General features: G+C 42.3%; 1 protein-coding gene across 3 annotated transcripts in view; it reads left to right on the plus strand.

Moving 5' to 3' along the window:
- The window catches only part of dpy19l3 (dpy-19 like C-mannosyltransferase 3), a 51,399-nt gene that overhangs the window by 4,619 nt on the left and 25,076 nt on the right, over window positions 1-21,704 (plus strand). The window contains exons 1-11 of one of the 3 annotated variants that reach the window (XM_062989734.1): window positions 1,404-1,779; window positions 3,679-3,769; window positions 7,552-7,673; window positions 9,691-9,836; window positions 10,032-10,155; window positions 11,509-11,643; window positions 16,171-16,302; window positions 17,838-17,939; window positions 18,806-18,879; window positions 20,271-20,429; window positions 21,509-21,631. In XM_062989734.1, coding sequence (XP_062845804.1) covers window positions 1,543-1,779; window positions 3,679-3,769; window positions 7,552-7,673; window positions 9,691-9,836; window positions 10,032-10,155; window positions 11,509-11,643; window positions 16,171-16,302; window positions 17,838-17,939; window positions 18,806-18,879; window positions 20,271-20,429; window positions 21,509-21,631 — 1,445 coding nt within the window. In that variant the 5' untranslated portion in view covers window positions 1,404-1,542. Of the gene's footprint in view, window positions 1-1,403; window positions 1,780-3,678; window positions 3,770-7,551; window positions 7,674-9,690; window positions 9,837-10,031; window positions 10,156-11,508; window positions 11,644-16,170; window positions 16,303-17,837; window positions 17,940-18,805; window positions 18,880-20,270; window positions 20,430-21,508; window positions 21,632-21,704 lie in introns of those variants that run through there. The other 2 variants (XM_062989736.1, XM_062989735.1) reach the window with 2 other exon arrangements.

The raw sequence follows: 21,704 nt of genomic DNA on the forward strand, positions 1-21,704 counted from the left end.
CTGACATGGTGGTGGCGTGTTAGTGTGTGTTGTGCTGGTATGAGTGGATCAGACACAGCAGCGCTGATGGAGTTTTTAAACACCTAACTGTCACTGCTGGACCGAGAATAGTCCACCAACCAAATATATCCAGCCAACAGCGCCCAGCGGGCAGCGTCCTGTGACCACGGATGAAGGTCTAGCAGGTGACCGACTCAAACAGCAGCAATAGATTCGCGATCGTCTCTGACTTTACATCTACAAGGTGGACCGACTAGGTAGGAGCGTCTAATAGAGTGGACACTGCTGTGTCTGATCCACTCATACTAGCACAAGGGGTCCTGAGCATTGACGAACAGGGTGAAAGCAGGCTAAAAAAGTATGTAGAGAAACAGATGGACCACAGTCAGTAATTGTAGAACTACAAAGTGCTCCTATGTGGTAAGTGGAGCTGATAAAATGGACCGTGAGTGTAGAAACAAGGAGGTGGTTTTTATGTTATGGCTGATCAGTAAAGAAACAAATGTCTCAGAGTCTGGTAGATGCACACGCCAGATGCAGCACACGGATCAAGTGTAGGTCCGACAAAAAAAGATGGTGTCGGGTTTTAAATCATGTCCGGCCTCTATTGTAATGGAAAGTGCGACAGCACGCAGGGCAAAAGCACACAGGCTTGTATTTTAAGACTCACTCATGACTCATTCGCCGCTATCTGCCCTCCCGCTCAGTAAACTCGGGGGCTGTTTTAGTCTGTTTAAAGAGGGGAAGTGACCCTGTGTGTTCCTTTTCATTCTCGTTTTGCCTCCGTCTGGACGTGTGCTTATTTGCAAGGAGAAAACAAGCAAGCTGGAAATCTATTTACCCTGGTGTCTGATAAAACGTCTGCTTTTTTGGGTTTTGTTTTGTCAAGGAAGCTGTTGTCTCCTGGGTAAAGAGGTGCTTCTTAAAGTTTCCTGTAGCAGTCTTCGACCCATGACCAGATTTATAGCTAATGTATTAAACCGAGTGAATCATGACCTGATAAATGAAACAATTGGGACTCCCTACCTTGGGTTCATCTTAAGGTTATCTTAAACAATGGATATCCCATTTAACTTCAAGACCAGCGTCCTTCCAACTGCAGATGTTCTTGGATTTCTTGGAGATGCCAGTGTTTGGAGAAGCAGCCGCAGCCAGGACTGTCTCAGATTTACCATGTGTGGAGTCACATCCGTGACGGTTATAGCACCTAGTGGACTTCAGTCCAGGCTTCAGTTTTAAACAGATACACGCTTGGACAATGCTCTTGACGTACTTCAGATTTTCCAAGTGATCCTCCAAGTCTTCAGCTGTTTTTCCATTTTTTTCCTGAAAGATACAAAAGGTTACCAGTCGTGCTGCTCAGATTTCCTCCTTTCTCTCTCGGTTAGTTGGACTTTGCCGTTTTGCTGAAATAATTTGATATTCTCAAGGATCTTGTGTTGACCTTGTACCATTTGGGAACAGTTTAAATGTGCGGTTAATGAGCTGACAATGTTTGATTGAGCAAAGAAGGACTTTATCAGTGCTAGGACTGATGGACTGATGGAGGCTCGACGCAGAGGCAAGACCCGTCAAGAGAATAATTTGAGCAGTTCTTCGGGAAGCTCGGACACATGCAGAGATCTAGCAAAGAAGCACCGGGGAGACGGACCGTCCGGGAACTCTTCATCAAACAGGCTCATGGTGGCTGGTTTATTGTTGGCGGGGGTGATGGGACTCTTCCATGCCTGGTATGTTTACTCAATCCACGAGAATCTACTTTGGTTTTCCCAGTTAGAGGTAAGGACGATGACTTAGGACCGATGTGTTCTATAAACAGAAATCTTGAATCTTGTTATCTGTATCAAGAATAAAAACGATTACTTGTGGGTCTTGTATATTTTTAGGTTTGCGGTAATAAACATGATTTAAATCGATCATTAGGATCCTAATACACAAGCGTGCGATATTAAAAGTTTAAAGCAGCCTCTCTGCAGACTTTATAATGAATCAAGCTTTCAGAAAGTTGTCTTTAATTTCTCAAGGGATTTGCAGTGTTTTGTCAGCATTTTATACACAACCCTAATTCCAAAAATACTGTATGGATTTGGAAATCCTTGTATTTCCGGACTTGTATTTAGCTGTAAGCAGTACGAAGACTAGATTTCGTAGTTTCATTTTGTAGTTAATCAGCATTAAATTTTAAGGCTGCAATAAAATTCGATAGGCGAATCTTTCATTTCAGCTCTTTGACAGTCTGTGTTGTCCAATATTGCACTTCTAATCATTTTTAAATTGTGGAAACGTGTGGACTGCAGCCAGGCTGGTCTAGCACAAACACTCTTACTACAAAGCTGTATATATTAAAACCACCTCTACACTCACTGTCCATTTTATCAGCTCCACTTACCATTTACTGACTGTAGTCCATCTGTTTCTCTGCATACCTTTTTAGCCTGCTTTACCCTGTTCTTTAACGGTCAGGACCCCCACGGTCAGGGTGGTGGATCATTCTCAGCATTGCAGTGACACTGACATGGTGGTGGTGTGTTAGTGTGTGTTGTGCTGGTATGAGTGGATCACTCATCCACTCACTGTCCACTCTATTAGACACTCCTACCTAGTCGGTCCACCTTGTAGATGTGAAGTCAGAGACGATCGCACATCTATCGCTGCTGTTCGAGTCGGTCATCTTCTAGACCTTCATCAGTGGTCACAGGACGCTGCCCACAGGGCGCTATTGGCTGGATATTTTTGGTTGGTGCACTATTCTCAGTCCAGCAGGGACAGTGAGGTGTTTAAAAACTCCATCAGCGCTGCTGTGTGAGAATGACCCACCACCCAAATAATACCTTCTCTGTAGTGGTCCTGTGGGGGTCCCTGACCATTAAAGAACAGCATGGAAGGGGGCTAACAAAGCATGCAGAGAAACAGATGGACTTCTATATGGCGAGTGGAGCTGATAAAATGGACAGTGAGTGTAGAGTGTAGGTGATTTTAATCTTATGGCTGATCGGTGTATATCTAAATTTTCAGAATCTTGCAATAATGTTATGTACTGTAGATGGTAACCACTGTTACCACTGTAGAGAGACATTGTTCTCGTACTTTTGGACTGCTTTGACTCATCTTTGGGCATACACGACCAAGCCTTCTGATCACCTCATCAGCACCCAAATTTGTTTAGACTCTTGTGGCCGAATGGAAGTGATTACCTGCGTTCTCGGGAGAGTGAAGACTTCTGTATGAACAAAATTGCAATTTCTATATTAATGTCCATTGGTTTGAAATGTGATGCTTGGTTTACTTGGTATACTTTTAAAGCACAGTAGTATTTTTCCTCAGTCCATTTTCATTCTGGGTTGTTGTTTTGTACGTACTGCTGTATAGTCTACAGGATGGATCAGTGCCAGAGTCTCACATCTGTTTATAGCTATTCTAAACTGGGAGTTGTTGTAGGGATTCTTGAACCAGTCACAGTCCCTGCACCTGTTTGTCCCCAACATTTATTGTTCACAAAATAAATCTGTATACAGACTGATACTGATGTACTGATGTACTGATTTATATCAGTTTGAGAATAATGTACTGTTTGTAAGTCTGTACAAGACAAGACACAGAGGTGCTCTTTGCTTTTATTTTATTGCTCCGCGTTTGTTGACGGCTCCTCATTTGTCATTTTTTGGTACGTCCTGGCAGGAAGTCGAGCGGGAAATCTCCTTTCGGACGGAATGTGGCCTGTACTACTCCTACTACAAACAGATGCTGAAAGCCCCGTCTGTACTAGAAGGTAGGAGAAACACGGCACGGCTGTTTTTCTATGTAATACAGAAACGTCACTAGTTATTTACGTTGTCGTTTGTTCATTCGGCGGACGCTTTATTCGAAACGACTTCCAATTGAGGCAGACTACACTCCGTGCATGATGTTATTAAGGGGACTGACAGTGATATATGCACCATGCTTAGTTTCCAGTGATCACCAGTGCACAGTAGTTGTAGGACGAACAGAGAGAGTATGAATTAAACATTGATGTTTTAGGAAGTGTTACCCTGCATTTATATGCGCAGCTATTTTTCAGGCACCTGTGGGCATTTTTACTGCTGGTCGCTCGGGTTAAATCTGGTAACCATGCTGGTAAAGCCATGGCAAAGATGAACATCACCTGTTTTCGTGTCAAATTACCCAGATTGCTGAATCCTCCACCGATTCAGCCCTCCACCGCTGACTGAGGACGCTTCTCACCTGACACACGCCCCCTCCGACACGTGCTCAGTACAGACTGCATTTTTCACCCGCACGAGTCGATCTTATGGCTGATCATTGTATGCCAGTGTCCCAGCCCTCTCCTACATAATAACTTTAAATGACTTAGTACTAGTTTTTTGCTGTAATTAACCAGGATTTGTACAATGTTTTATTTGTCAATTTGTTCCTATGGCTTAAACCGCTGTTTGTTTGTTGACTTTGACTATTTCTTTGCTTTGGCTTTATTATGTGCATTGTCCAGCCGGTCGGTACCAGTTTGGTGGTAGTAAAATGTAAAAGCTATTTATTTAAGATCCATTACTATTTGTCCAGCCAGGACATGTGTACATGATGAATGTCTACCTTGATCCCGTATAGTGGGTCAAGTTGAGCCAAAAAACAAATATTTGAGATCAAAGGTTTACATACACTTTTGTGGGGTTTTGTGTCCATTTTATCAGCACCACTTACCACATAGGAGCACTTTGTAGTTCTACAATTACTGACTGTAGTCCATCTATTTCTCTACATACCTTTTTAGCCTGCTTTCACCCTTCTTCAATGGTCAGGACCCCCACAGGACCACTACAGAGCAGGTATTATTTAGGTGGTGTAAGATTAGTTTGGATACACTTGGTTTTAATGATTTCTGCAGCTGTTCTTTTTCTCTGACAGAACGATTTAAACATTCAGACAATCTGTTACACATTTAGGAAGCCGTTAGAACACAGGTCGCACCGCACAGTCAATGGAGCTTTACGTTCCTCTGGGCTTAGAGGCCGACTCGCACAAAAAAACATGCCTCTAAATGCTTCTGAACTTTAGTCAAGCTTTAAGCTGCACCGATTTTAAATCGTGGGCTTGTTTTTTTAATGGTGTTTGGATTACATCTGACTATCCAGACAGATTTCCTCCAAAGGTCAGACTAATTAAACTATACAGCCTGCTCAAAGCCACAAACCCAGCGAAGCACAACAGCAGCATGGCGAATAAAAAAAAAGCTAAATCAATGTCATAAATCAGAGTATGGATCTGGAATACATAAGAGAGAAGCTATTTAAAGATCGCACAGAAAGGACCGTCAGCTCAAAACAAAGTCCCATTTATTAGGATTTCTGTTTCTAAAGTGTCTATAATGATATGAAGGGTTTTGAAAGGATGTATTGTAGTTCTCATGTGTCCTGTGGGGTGCTTGTGGCCAGAAGTGCAGCCCTTATTTCCTTCTTTTTGGTATATAATTGTTATATACACCGATCAACCATAACGTTAAAACCACCTCCTTGTTTCTACACTCACTGTCCATTTTATCAGCTCCACTTACCATATAGAAGCACTAAATGACTGTATTCCATCTGTTTCTCTGCATGCTTCGTTAGCCCCCTTTCATGCTGTTCTTCAATGGTCAGGACCCCCACAGGACCACCACAGAGCAGGTATTATTTAGGTGGTGGATCATTCTCAGCACTGCACTGACAATGACATGGTGGTGGTGTGTTAGTGTGTGTTGTGCTGGTATGAGTGGATCAGACACAGCAGCGCTGCTGGAGTTTTTAAACACATCACTGTCACTGCTGGTGTGAGAATAGTCCACCAACCAAAAATATCCAGCCAACAGCGCCCCGTGGGCAGCGTCCCGTGACCACTGATGAAGGTCTAGAAGATGACCGACTCGAACAGCAGCAATAGATGAGCGATCGTCTCCGACTTTACGTCTACAAGGTGGACCGACTAGGTAGGAGTGTCTAATAGAGTGGACAGTGAGTGGACACGATATTTAGAAACTCCACTCATACCAGCACAACACACACTAACACACCACCACCATGTCAGTGTCACTGCAGTGCTGAGAATGACCCACCACCTAAATAATACCTGCTCTGTGGTGGTCCAGTGAGAGTCCTGACCATTGAAGAACAGCATGAAAGAGGGCTAACAAAGCATGTAGAGAAATGTATGGACTACTGTCAGTAATTGTAGAACTACAAAGTGCTCCTATATGGTAAGTGGAGCTGATAAAATGTACAGTGAGTGTAGAAACAAGGAGGTGGTTTTAATGTTATGGCTGACCTGTAAGCATTATGAGTTGCAGAAATAGGTGAGTACTCTATGTAGGAGTGGTGCTCTCTTACTTATGGCCATGTGAAGCTTCAGATCGATGCAACCCGTGGTTTGTTTTTCATTTCCTTTTCATTCAGACCAACGTCCTGCCAACCTTCCATCACGGTAATTTAAAAGCTACCTTTTGTTCGGTTTCTGTTTATGTAATCTGAGCATGAACATGGGAGAATGGTTAGAAGGAAAATGCAGCATTTCCAGTGACGTCTATGTGAGACACATTACATTTGCACTGTATCATGAATAGAAAAACAGTACAATGGAACAGTACAATTACTTTTTCATTATTGTGCGTGAGTAGTTCGGAGTCATCATGTTGGCTTAATCCACTGAGCCCACATTAGTTACAGTAACCAAAAATAAATGATGCTATTTAATTTAATAGTAAAGTTTCCTTCCTAACACAGCGGACCATAATTACACCCTTGGTTTTAAAGGGGGAAAAAAATGTACAGTCTTTCTGAATCTGGTGGCTTCTGATAGTCGGTGGTTATTACAAGCTAAAATCTTGATTAATTATATTCTTTAACTTTCACATGTTATGCTGAACGTGCTCATTTCAGGGAATTTCAACCATAACCTGCATAGATGTGACCAGTGGATGAAGTGGTGCTACCAAAATGACCAGACTCACAGAAACTCCACGGTTGCTCTGAATAATAAAATAAAAATAATGTATTCCTGAGCAGAGATGTAGAAATTGGGAGCGTGGATTAGACAGTATGACTCGATTGTGCTTTGGACAGACTCTGTGAAGGAATGGGACATTAGTAGGGTACATTTGGTGCCCATCATTGATCTTAGCCAAACTGGCGAGACCGATACAATGTCAGACACGCAGGGAATGAAGCCGAGCCGTATTTGTTACTAACACTCGACAGCACCCAACACAATTACTCTCTTCAATGGCTCTAGTCTTTACTTGTGTAAAATCGGTAAAGCAATTGTGAATAACGTCATGACTATGGTAATCTACCGCACTCGCCTTTGGCTTGCGTGTGCCACCACATCACGGCATTTTATTTACAATATATACGATATATTTACGATATATTTACGATATTACGATATATTTACGATAACCGGCTCTCCCTCATGTTTTATTACTAAATTATACAACAATAACAATCCTTAACAGCGGATAGGGTAAACACATAGAAGCCACAGCTTTGCTTTGACCCCCTACCTGCATGATTTCTGTATGTACAGGTCTGTCTGAGCTCATACATGACAACGCTACCGAGTCGATGACGACCATTAATATTCTACAACGTATGAACATCTATCAGGAGGTGTTTCTGAGCATCCTGTACCGGATTCTGCCCATTCAGGTCAGTCGGATGTTTAGAGAGGTGTTCCACTGCGCCTACTCTAGCATTTTTAACCTTATTTTAACCCAGACTGTTTTGCCAACTGTTTCACTATAGCATTATACCACTGAAGGTTCACCCACCTAGTGTTTTCAGATAGTACTTGACCAGCCCACTATATGTCCAGCAAATATACTACACTGAAATAAAGGGTCTGTTCTAATAAGACATCGACTTATAAGGCAAATTATTTGGGCACGCTACTTAGACGGCGATTACGTCACCACAGTTTCGCTTACTAAGCTAACACGGTTAGACTTAGGACATTAAAACCAATGGGCTGAGTTGGCACAACCCGCTAGCACGCCAGCTCACATCTCCCTCCGTGTGCACATTTATACAAATTAAAAATCAATGAGGATTTATTTACATTTGAAAAGATCACTTTGAATTGAGGCACCTTAGTGGGCAGCATTTGAAGGTGTCTTAGAATTTAGACATGGCTTCTTCTCGGAAGCGTGCAGGATGACGTAAAATGCCGTTTGTGTAGAGAGCTCACTTGGTTTTCGGACAGACCCAAAATTGCAGCATGTAGAGTAATGACAAGTAAGTTGAGAATAGTGAAGTTGCAGGATGTTATAAAAGCAGCAAGAACAGCAGTTCAAAAGTGCACTGCTTGCATATTTATTCCTACTAGGGATGTCCCGATCACGTTTTTTTGTTCCCGATCCCGATCTTTAATTTTGAACCCGATCCGATCCCGATTCTCAAACCGATACTTGTATTTTCTAGATATTGTCTAGATAAGAACTAGATAACACTGTTTACACAGTGCACACTTCAAGTACATTACAGTTATTCAAATTAATCCAATGTACATGTTTAACAACTGAATAGCTCTGCAGTGCTGTAGGAAAAAAATTGCCTTCATCCAAACTATTGCTTAATGTTCTTTTACAAAATAAAAGTAAACAAACCTAGTGCAGCATTGTAGTAAAAATGAAGTGAGATAATTACAGTTTCACTTTAAACTTTATATTCAAAGAACATAACTCTGTTTAATGCAGTGATACACCAAAAATGAACAAAAATCTCCACTCACAAGTGGTGTAGCAGCTTAACTTGAATATAAAAAAACAAAGAAGTTACTTAACAGCATTACAGTAAAACCTGAATACCAAAATAAAATGGAAAGTCACTCTTTTGTTATGAAGGAAAGACAGTTCTTAAAGTGCTTGTATTGTGACAATGGTTTGATGGACGGGTCTACGCAAAGTGAGTGTGTTTTGGGATAGCGTGCTCGGCTCTGGCTGTCCGCTATTCGGAACAGAAGAAGTTAATAAAGTGTTTTGCTCCCGACAATTTGTGAATATAGCGTGTATTTATTTCTTTATTAAGCGAGTGCATCACTACCACGCTCGGTTACATAACTAAGCCAATCAGAGCGCTTGATACTGAGATGTCGTTCAGTCTTGTAACACGTAAACTCGTAAAAGCTGTACGTTATGGTCCTGAAGTTTTCATACTCGGATTAAAAGTTATTGTTTTGTAAACCGGAGTGATCCTCGACTCACACACCATATAAACAGTAAAATTCTACAGTAATGAACGCAGCTCTGCTCCCACCGCCTCGTGAAACGCTCGCATCGCAGACATTACACCGCTGTTGGACAGCGGACATGCTGACGTAAAACAAAAGATCGGGTTATGATCGATTTCCGATCAGTTAAAAATGCCTTGATCGGCCCCGATCCCGATCTGTGAGATCGGATCGGGACATCCCTAATTCCTACACATCAAGTAAAACTTGTGTAGAAAAAATGTGTAGAAGCAAAAGTAGCATGTAAGATCCCAAGAACACCATACCTACAGTGCAGTATGAAGGTAGGAGCATCATGATATGGGATTGATTCTCTACAAATGGTGTGTGAGCAGCGAACGTCGATGAAATCCTTCCATTGTATTATGAAACATTTTGGACACCTTTGCTATATCGATAGTGTTTGATACGTGTGTGTGTGTGTGTGTTCGTGTGCAGTCCTACCTGGAGCCAGTGTACTTCTACATCTACACTGTGTTTGCTCTACAAGCCGTGTATGTCCTAGCTCTCTTCCTCACCAGTTGGCTACTCAGTGACACATGGCTGGCTGGGGCACTTGCTGCCTTCTGGTATATCATCAACAGGTAACACACACACACACTTTATAATTTCTCTGATGAATAGTACCTCCATTATTATTCTATTCAGAAAGTCTTTGAACTTCTCGAACGCTTTGTGAATAATTTCACTTCTGCATTTCTTTTGGAAATATTAGCATCTCAAGTAGAGAGTCGAAGTGAATTGACCTTGCCTGTGTGTGTGTGTGTGTATGCACACAGAGTAGACACCACGCGTGTGGAGTTCACGATTTCTCTGAGAGAGAACTGGTCTCTGCCGTTCTTCGCACTGCAGGTCGCCGCCATCACCTGCTATCTGCGTCCGCAGCTAAAACTGCACCAACAGGTACCTACGGTTGCGTTATATTTAATACGGTATCATTAACAGGTGTATAAAATGCATTAGATAACATCAAATTCAATATGAGGCAACAGTTCGGGGAGGGCAATTACTGTGACGTTGTTGCACATGGCAAGGCCCATGATTTTGTCCAAACTGTGCATCTTCCAATTTGGTCTCACTGTGATTTACAAGATGTAACATAAAGCCGCCACAAGGGGGCATTCATGCACGAGTGTATTTAATCATTATTTAATTATTTTTCTCTGCAACCCCGCTTTGTTTCTACATTCATTTCTCACATTTTATCAGCTCCACTTACCATATAGGAGCAGTTCTACAATTACTGACTGTAGTCCATCTGTTTCTCTACATACCTGCTTTCACCCTGTTCTTCAATGGTCAGGACCTCCACAGGACCACTACAGAGCAGGTATTATTTAGGTGGTGGATCATTCTCAGCCCTGCAGTGACACTGACATGGTGGTGGTGTGTTAGTGTGTGTTGTGCTGGTATGGAGTTTTTAAATACCGTGTCCACTCACTGTCCACTCTATTAGACACTCCTACCTAGTCGGTCCACCTTGTAGGCGTAAAGTCAGAGACCATCGCTCATCTATTGCTGCTGTTTGAGTCGGTCATCTTCTAGACCTTCATCAGTGGTCACGGGACGCTGCACACGGCGCACTGTTGCCCGGATATATTTTTGATTGGTGGACTAGTCTCAGTCCAGCAGTGACAATGAGGTGTTTAGCGCTGCTGTGTCTGATCCACTCATACCAGCACAACACACACTAGCACACAACCACCATGTCAGTGTCAGTGGTCAGTGCAGTGCTGAGAATGATCCACCACCTAAATAATACCTGCTCTGTAGTGAAGAACAGCATGAAAGGGGGATAACAAAGCATGCAGAGAAACAGATGGACTACAGTCAGTAATTGTAGAACTACAAAGTGCTCCTATGTGGTAAGTGGAGCTGATAAAATGGACAGTGAGTGTAGAAACAAGGAGGTGGTTTTAATGTTATGGCTGATTGGTGTATGAGTGGCTGTTAGACATTTTACCACAATTCTATATATTTCACAGTTGTCTGTAACTTGTAACTTAATTTTTTATGTAGATGAGCGTAGTTAGGCAATAAAAATGAAAAAAAAACACCACTAGGGTAGACACAGATAAAAGTGCCGTTAGTTCCGAACTTGCAGTGAACCAGGTGATGTTTATTCACATTCAATCTGCATCAGACTGTTATTGTTCTGCACACAGATGGTGCTTCAGTGAAGGAATTCTCTTCACAAGTACGACGTCTGCCGCGGTGTGTTTGGGTGTCTGAACGTTTGCTGTGTTTTGTGTGCAGAGGGTGGTGCTGTGGCTGGTGTTCGTCTGCACCTTGTGTTTCTGTCTGACATGGCAGTTTAATCAGTTCATCCTGCTGGTGCAGGCCCTTCTTATCTTCACTCTGGACTCGCTGGACTTTCTAACGGCCGATCAGGTAACGCGCACACGTGCACATGTGGGTCGCATTCGCTTCGGTTGAGTTGAGTCACCTCCTTGTTTCTACACTCACTGTCCATTTTATCAGCTCCACTTATCATATAGAAGCACTTTGTAGTTCTACAATTACTGACAGTAGTCCATCTGTTTCTCTGCATGCTTTGTTCGCCCCCTTTCAGGCTGTTCTTTAATGCTCAGGACTCTCCCAGGACCACAGGAACACATTCTCAGCACTGCAGTGACACTGACATGGTGGTGGTGTGTTAGTGTGTGTTGTGCTGGTATGAGTGGATCAGACACAGAGTAGTCCACCAACCTAAAATATCCAGCCAACAGCTCCCCGTGGGCAGGCAACTAGGTAGGAGTGTCTAATAGAGTGCACAGTGAGTGGACACGGTATTTAAAAACTCCAGCAGCGCTGCTGTGTCCGATCCACTCATACCAGCCCAACACACACTAACACACCACCACCATGTCAGTGTCACTGCAGAGCTGAGAATGATCCGCCACCTAGGGCTGTCGCGCTAACCGCAATTTTGAAATATCGCGGGATAGACCAGCCAACCGCAGGGCATGCCAAGCAACCGCAACATCGCGATATTCACGTTTTTTCTTTCTTTCTTTCTTCTCTTTTTTTTTGTTGCAGGGTCCATCTTGTTTTACGTTTACATTCGGGCGTAATAAATGTTAAATAAATTCATAATGAAAATGAGCTAAGAGCGTAATTTTCCTGCCAACTGTTCGCATCCGTTGCTGCTGAGTTTCAGGCTTTGTGTTTTAAAATGTAAACAATCGCAACATGAATTATAGGCAAGTTTATTAATGATTAAATTGAGTTCATACTCAATAAAATACTTGTAATTTAGACTATATTTAAACACCCTCTGCGTACTAAAACACTTAATGACGGTTAATATGGCATTGCAGCCTGCAAATATTCTCTTGCTGGCTTGCTGGGATGATTTAAATGAATTTTTTCGTTGAATAAAAATGTATTGAAACGAATAATAACTTAAAATGTAGTATATATTGTTATGTTAATTATAACTACTAAATAGATAGTTAATAGTGGCTCGATAACCAGGCTAGATTTGCTTTGCTCTGTAAAGTCGCATGCAGGATCAGTACACGTGTATTAGTGCAACATCGGTAACGTCGGGAACATCGCTACCCAACTCAGATCCTCTCTAAACCACATCAGGTGAACATGTTGGTTCTTCTAGCGCGCATGATAACGCAGGTTTAAACTCTTACAGACTTTATTCTTTATTCTATTTTTTACCATATTTTGATTAGATGAGCATTTAAAATATTTAGCCTAAACTCTTTTTTTTAGTTTCACAGTGTATATCTAGCCTAGGCTAGAAGCTTAATTTAAACCTTTTTTTAATAGAGAAAAGACACGCATCCCTGCTCTGTTCTGTATTTAACATTAAACACGCATTTCATTGGTCTTAAAGCTGTCTCATCTTTGTCATTATAAAGCAATAATATACCGAATCGTGGTCTAACAATAGAGCTTGTTTATATAGCTCTAAAATCCAGATCAATTAAGTAATTTTCAAAAAATTAAGACAGGCTGAATATCGCAAGGGGAAATTCTCTCACCGCGACAGCCCTACCGCCACCTAAATAATACCTGCTCTGTGGTGGTCCTGTGGAGGTCCTGACCATTGAAGAACAGCATGAAAGGGGGCTAAAAGTATGTAGGTAAACAGATGGACTAAAGTCAGTAATTGTAGAACTACAAAGTAGAAACAAGGAGGTGGTTGTAATGTTATGGCTGATCAGTGTACACTTACAATGCTTTTGAGAAAATGTTATTGTTTCAGAGTAAATACCTGAACAGTAACATATGGTTTCTGTTTCACACTTACTCAAGATTTGCTTTCCCAGGATGTCTTGCGGTTGCGTAAAGAGTCACTCTGAGTCAGTTTTCCAGCCCATCTGTTAAAGCCTGAAGTACCAAAGATTTCTGACATTAACGCAGGACATTTTTATGCTTTGTTACACCCAGTTGTTATTCTACTTGCAGTAAAACAAACCAAAAAAACAGACAGTCCAAGGTTTCAACACGATTGATTACTGTAGTAGATCTTCTGTTACAGCTACAATTCCTTCCCATGCACTAGAGATGCAAATAACCCACAATCATTAGTCAACTAAGCAATAGAACACGAGAGGGAGTGTGTTATCGTGGTAACACACGACCTCAAGTGTTCTATTGCTTTATACAACAGTTTTTACAAAATAAAGAAAATAAATCAAAGAAGCCCTGAATTTCATATTAACTATGCTTTAATATTGACAATACCTTCCGCCAAAAAGTAGTTCCACAACGAATATAAAGTTTAACACTACAAAGCAGACATCCCAAGTTGCAAAAACTCATTTCAGGGAGGTAAGAACAACAAGAAGAAGAAAGCAAGAACCTCCGAAGGGAAAAAAAGAAATAAAAAACCTCTCGCATACACAAAAGGATACGGGTGAGAACAGAACTACTAGGAGCTGCTAACTGGCTTAACTAACTGTTCGCATTACAAACACATTAATGTTCCCTACATAGTGCACTAGATTGTGTATCAGATCACGGATTTATGTTCCCTACATAGTGCACTAGATTGTGTATCAGATCACGGATTCATGTTCCCTACATAGTGCACTAGATTGTGTATCAGATCGCGGATTTATGTTCCCTACATAGTGCACTAGATTGTGTATCAGATCGCGGATTTATGTTCCCTACATAGTGCACTACATTGTGTATCAGATCACGGATTTATGTTCCGTACATAGTGCGCTAGATTGTGTATCAGATCACGGATTTATGTTCCCTACATAGTGCACTAGATTGTGTATCAGATCACGGATTTATGTTCCCTACATAGTGCACTAGATTGTGTATCAGATCACGGATTTATGTTCCCTTCATAGTGCACTAGATTGTGTATCAGATCGCGGATTTATGTTCCCTACATAGTGCACTAGATTGTGTATCAGATCGCGGATTTATGTTCCCTACATAGTGCACTAGATTGTGTATCAGATCGCGGATTTATGTTCCCTACATAGTGCACTAGATTGTGTATCAGATCACGGATTTATGTTCCCTACATAGTGCACTAGATTGTGTATCAGATCATGGATTTATGTTCCCTACATAGTGCACTAGATTGTGTATCAGATCGCAGATTTATGTTCCCTACATAGTGCACTAGATTGTGTATCAGATCGCGGATTTATGTTCCCTACATAGTGCACTAGATTGTGTATCAGATCACGGATTTATGTTCCCTACATAGTGCACTAGATTGTGTATCAGATCACGGATTTATGTTCCCTACATAGTGCACTAGATTGTGTATCAGATCACGGATTTATGTTCCCTACATAGTGCACTAGATTGTGTATCAGATCACGGATTTATGTTCCCTACATAGTGCACTAGATTGTGTATCAGATCGCGGATTTATGTTCCCTACATAGTGTACTAGATTGTGTATCAGATCACGGATTTATGTTCCCTACATAGTGCACTAGATTGTGTATCATATCGCGGATTTATGTTCCCTACATAGTGCGCTAGATTGTGTATCAGATCACGGATTTATGTTCCCTACATAGTACACTAGATTGTGTATCAGATCGCGGATTTATGTTCCCTACATAGTGCACTAGATTGTGTATCAGATCGCGGATTTATGTTCCCTACATAGTGCACTAGATTGTGTATCAGATCGCGGATTTATGTTCCCTACATAGTGCACTAGATTGTGTATCAGATCGCGGATTTATTTTCCTTACACACTGCGCTAGATTGTATATCAGATAACGGATTTATGTTCCCTACATAGTGCACTAGATTGTGTATCAGATCGCGGATTTATTTTCCTTACACACTGCGCTAGATTGTGTATCAGATCACGGATTTATGTTCCCTACATAGTGCACTAGATTGTATATCAGATAACGGATTTATTTTCCCTACATAGTGCACTAGATTGTATATCAGATAACGGATTTATTTTCCCTACATAGTGCACTAGATTGTGTATCAGATCACGGATTTAAATCGCGATCGGAAAGAAAAAGTCTGTGTCGCTGCGTGCGCGTTTGTGTGCACGAAGTTTGTCGTTACTGGCAACGCGTCAGCGGAGTAATACAGTTGTGGTGTGAAGAGGCCGTGCCGTTATCACGAATATCAGCATGGTTAGAACGCTTCTCAACCAATCAGATTGTAAGGTCGGAACTACCTGTTGTATAATGGTTAACAGATAACTGACACGCTTATCCATTTAAGTCTAAATACGTTCTCAGTGAGACCATTAAAGGGTTAAGGAGTCACATTAAAATATTTAGCACTTCTTTTCACTGAACCGGTTGAAATACCCACCATGCACCATGACATTTTTATTCTAAAGACCCACATACAGTGCTCTGACTTTTATAGTTTGAGAGAAGCAGATATATTTGCTATATTTTGTACATTTTGTGTGTGTGTGTGTGTGTGTGTGTGTGTGTGTAGGCGACGTCCTTGTACCTGGTGCAGGTGATAAGTCTGCTGTGCGTGTGGTTGCTCCAGTTCTGCAACTCCATGATTCTGGGTTCACTGGTGCTCAGCTTCATCGTGTCTGTACTCGTCATCAAACACTTCCAGGTATGTAATGAATGTAAACCCAATCCGTTCCCAGTAATGTTCCCAAAACCAACTGGTTTTCTCTTTCTACGCGTATAATAGTCTCCACTTGACTGGAAAGGCTTTTCCGGAGATATTTGAGTGTGTCTGTAAGAATTTGTGCCCACTCAAGGTTCCAATTCCAGACCACTGGTGCTGCTAAATCCCATGACTGAATGTGAAGTGAGCATAGTAAATGTAAACCCAAAGCGTTTCCAGTAACGTTCCCAAAACCAGCTGGTTCTCTTTCTACGCCTCCACTTTCCTGGAAAGGCTTTTCCTGAGATATTTGAGTGTGTCTGTAGGAATTTGTGCCTATGCAACTTTTCTGAGGTCAGGCACCTACATTGGAGGAGAGGGTCAGACTTGCAATCAAGGTTCCAATTCATTCCAAAGGAGTCTGTGCAGACCACTGGAGCGGCTAAATCCCTTGATTGAACGTGAAGTGAACATGAATGTAAACCCAATGCGTTCCCATTACTGTTCCCAGAACTAACTGGTTCCCTTTTTCTATGTCTATACCAGCCTCCATTTTCCTGGAAAGGCTTTTTCTGATATATCTGAGTGTGTCTGTAGGAATTTGTGCCCACTCAAGGTTCCAAAGGAGTCTGTGCAGATCATTGGAGTTGCCAAATGCCATGACTGAACATGAATGTAATGAATGTAAACCCGAAGCGTTCCCAGTATTGTTCCCAAAACCAACTGGTTCCCTCTTTCTACGCCTATAACAGCCTCCACTTTTCTGGAAAGGCCTTTTCTGAGATATTTAAAAGTGTCTGTGAGAATTTGTGCCCACTCAAGGTTCCGATTCATTCCAAAGGAGTCTGTGCAGACCACTGGTGCTGCTAAATCCCATAACCAAACGTGAAGTGAACATGAATGTAAACCCAATGCGTTCCCAGTGATGTTCCCCAAAACCAACTGGTTCCCTCTTTTTACGTCTATAACAGCCTCCACTGTCCTGGAAAGGCTTTTTTTTCCTGAGATATTTAAAAGTGTCTGTAGGAATTTGTGCCCACACAGCTTTTCTGCGGTCAGGCACCGATGTTGAGTGAGAGTGTCAGACTTGCAATCAAGGTTCCAATTCATTCCGAAGGAGTCTGTGCAGACCACTGGAGTTGCTCTACACAAACTTGTTGTCCGTATTTAAATAAGTAGTGGTTTTAGAAACAGGTATATGTTTAAGATAAATATAGGCTTTAACATAAGACATCAATCCTGTAAAAAATCTTCACGATGTCACTTTCTTTTCATGATGTCTTTCAGTCGTCGCTTGACTTTAAATGCGCCCTTGAGTATAGATTAATTAAACACTGCATTCCACAGTCCTGACATGTAGTCAATAATGAAGCAGTGTGTAAAGTAAAATAGCTCATAAGCCAGTCTGTGTAATTACATTGATCCGCTTTCATTACGCGAGTCTGCATTATGAATAGAAGTGATCTTGGATTGCTCTTTTATTTGTGATGCTCTTTTTTCTGTTTCTTCTCTTCACATCTTTCTTTGCTGCGTCTTAGACGGGGCTGAAGACGGGAGGTTTCCTTGTGCGTGTAGCAAAGCTGTCTCTCCACGCGCTCCTGGTGCTCGCGTTAACCTTCGTCATCAATAATTTAGCCAAGGTAAGCTCTTAGGAGACAGGACCTCTCCGCAGTCTGAGTGCCACAGGGATACCGGTGCTGTCTGGTGCTGACTGGGTCGTTTGTGTTTTGTTTCGCCTGCCTCTGTTAGGGGTCGCCGCAGCGGAAAATTCGTCCACATGGTTGATTCGGCACGCTGTTTAACGCGGGTTGCCATTCCTCACAAAACACTCCTGTTTATTCGGGCACTTTTTGTTCAGGAGAGGTTTTATTTTACGGTCCTACACTCACGGTCCATATAGTTCTACAATTACTGACTGTAGTCCATCTGTTTCTCTACATACCATTTAAACCTGAGGTGGATCATTCTCAGCGCTGCACTGGCACTGACATGGTGCTGGTGTGTTAGTGTGTGTTGTGCTGGTATGAGTGGATCAGACACAGCAGCGCTCCTGGAGTTTTTAAATACCGTGTCCACTCACTGTCCACTCTATTAGACACTCCTAATACCTGCTCTACCTGTAGTGGGGGAGGGAGACGTGCTGGAGCCTATCCCAGCTTTTCACTGGGTGCAAGGCACACAGTGACGCCCTGAATGGGGCGCCAGTCCATCGCAGGGCAGACTGTGGGAGGAAACCGGAGCATCCGGAGGAAACCCACGCGGACACGGGGAGAACATGCAAACTCTGCACAGAAAGGACCCGGACCCAGGACCTTCTTTCTGTGAGGCGACAGTGCTACCCATGTATATAATGTTCCTCTCTTCATCTCCCCTCAGTAAGGCAGCCGGCCAAACCAGTGTGTAGTTCCCACTCTTCCACTATAGAAAAAAACTGGTATATAAATCTGATTATATAAACTGGTTCACCCTACAGTCCTTTTCTCTTTTCTGTGATTCTAATTGACAGAAGGCCCTGCAGCTGAGATCAGACGAGCACATCTTTAAGTTCATAAAGGCCAAGTTTGGCTTAGGGGCCACGAGGTAAGATCTGTACTGGTATTTAAGCCTTTTATCATCAATCAGTAGCATTAATGAAGTATTTGATTCAGGATTCAGGCCTGCACCCAGACTAGACGCATCCATTAATCCTCTGTGATTTATTAAAAGCCCCGATGCTTTAAAAAATGTCATCTGGAACGCAGAAGGATTTGCTCGTTCGGTAGATATTACAGCGATTTTTACATTAAACCCTGCCTCCCGGGCTTAACGATGGTATCGCACCTTTAGTTCGCATTATACGAGGCTTTTCCTTTTTATACATTTATTCTTTCTCGCCCTCCTATTCAATTTCGGTTTAATCACTTTATTGGCTCGACTGCTTTTCATCCGATATCGCAAAAGCAATGAAGTCAGTGCAGTAATGATGGTAATAATAATGAAACCTGTACCATAAACATTAGCTTAATTTTATCTAGCGTTTACTGACTGCACGGTGGTGGCTAAAATTGTAATCACGGTATTCTAATCACACTTATTCATCACAGTTAATCGATTCATTCAGAAATGAAATCATGACCGAATCTAATGAGTATTGCAAAAACATAGACTGATTAGCCATAACATTAAAACCACCACTGTCCATTTTATCAGCATCACTTACCATATAGAAGCACTTTGTAGTTCTACAATTACTGACTGTAGTAGATCTATTTCTGTACATACCTTTTTAGCCTCCTTTACCCTGTTCTTCAATGGTCAGGACCCCCACAGGGCCACCGCAGAGCAGGTACAATGACATGGTGGTGGTGTGTTACTGTGTGTCGTGCTGGTATGAGTGGATCAGACACAGCAGCGCTCCTGGAGTTTTTAAATACCGTGTCCACTCACTGTCCACTCTGTTAGACACTCTTACCTAGTCGGTCCACCTTGTAGATCTATTGCTGCCGTTTGAGTCGGTCATCTTCTAGACGTTCATCGGTGGTCACAGGACGCTGCTCACGGGGCGCTGTTGGCTGGATATTTTTGGTTGGTGGACAGTTCTCAGTCCAGCAGTGCCAGTGAGGTGTTTAAAAACTCCATCAGCGCTGCTGTGTCTGATCCACTCATACCAGCACAACACACACTAACACACCACCACCATGTCAGTGTCAGTGCAGTGCTGAGAATGATCCACCAATCAAATAACACCTACTCTATAGTGGTCCTGACCATTGAAGAACAGCATGAAAGGGGGCTAACAAAGCATGTAGAGAAACAGATGGACTACAGTCAGTGATTGTAGAACTACAAAGTGCTTCTATATGGTAAGTGGAGCTGATAAAATAGACAGTGAGTGTAGAAACAAGGAGGTGGTTTTAAAACACAATTTAAAACATGGCATAATGTGTGATTTATGGTTCTCCTCTCAGTGTGGTTCTTTCTTTGTTTTTCAGGGATTTTGATGCTAGTCTGTATCTGTGTGAGGAGGCGTTCGGCTTATTACCTCTAGACACGTTCGAGCGTTTGGCTGCTACTCTGTTGGTGTACCCTTACCTCTGCACTCTCTTGGTCCTGCTCATCATACTGGCACTTGCTGCCTTTACCAACCTCAGGTACCTCTCTCAACAAAGACAACTTTTATATGACCTGTTTGTTTACAGCAAAAGATAAGATCAGTATAAGATTCCTTTTTTGATCCCTGTGGGGGGCATTCGAGTGTACAGCAGCTACAGCACACAGTAAATACAGATAGAGTAAATAAAATACACTGATCAGCCTTGTTTCTACACTCGCTATCCATTTTATCAGCTCCACTTACTATATAGGAGCACTTTGTAGTTCTTTTATTACAATTACTGACTGTAGTCCATCTGTTTCTCTGCATGCTTTGTTAGGACCCCCACAGGACCACTATAGAACAGGTATTATTTAGTGGTGGATCATTCTCAGCACTGCAGTGACACTGACATGGTGGTGGTGTGTTAGTGTGTGTTGTGCTGGAATGCTGATGGAGTTTTTAAACACCTCACTGTCCCTGCTGGACTGAGAATAGTCCACCAACCAAAAATATCCAGCCAACAGCGCCCCGTGGGCAGCGTCCTGTACCCACTGATGAGGGTCTAGAAGATGACCGACTCAAACTGCAGCAACAGATGAGCGATCGTCTCTGACTTTACATCTACGAGGTGGACCGACTAGGTAGGAGCGTCTAATAGAGTGGACAGTGAGTGGACACGGTATTTAAAAAACTCCAGCAGCGCTGCTGTGTCTGAGTAGTGCTGAGAATGATCCACCACCTAAATAATACCTGCTCTGTGGTGGTCCTGTGGGGCTCCTGACCATTGAAGAACAGGGTGAAAGGAGGTTTAAAAAGTCAGTAATTGTAGAACTACAAAGTGGAGCTGATAAAATGGACAGTGAGTGTAGAAACAAGGAGGTGGTTTTAATGGACAAATCCCAACTATACAGGACCAGCAACAAGATTGCAGAAGTGGCACTAGTGATGTCGAGCCAGATTGTTATATAATGGGCTTTCAGTGCATGTATCCATGTACACACAGTGCCTTAAATAAAACATCAACTAGATGCCTGATTAAAAATTTATAACACAATACCTGTCATGTGCCCACATCCTCTCCTCCACTGTTAACACTCCCAAATAATTCACAGTCTTAAACATTTTGTTTTCTAGGGACTTTGGAGCCGGACGAGCATCCGGATACCAAGAGAAGGCAGCCATCAGCATGCGGCCAGACGTCGCCTACAACCTCCTACACACAGTCCTCTTTGGCCTGCTGGCTTTCTCCACCATGAGGTAATAGAGAAAGATTTTATTCATGTAAAGGCCTTAAATTATTTTGCTTGTGCATCTCTTGCTGATTACCTAA

This window comes from Trichomycterus rosablanca, chromosome 27, assembly GCF_030014385.1.
Source record: "Trichomycterus rosablanca isolate fTriRos1 chromosome 27, fTriRos1.hap1, whole genome shotgun sequence".
NCBI classification, from domain to species: Eukaryota; Metazoa; Chordata; class Actinopteri; order Siluriformes; family Trichomycteridae; genus Trichomycterus; species Trichomycterus rosablanca.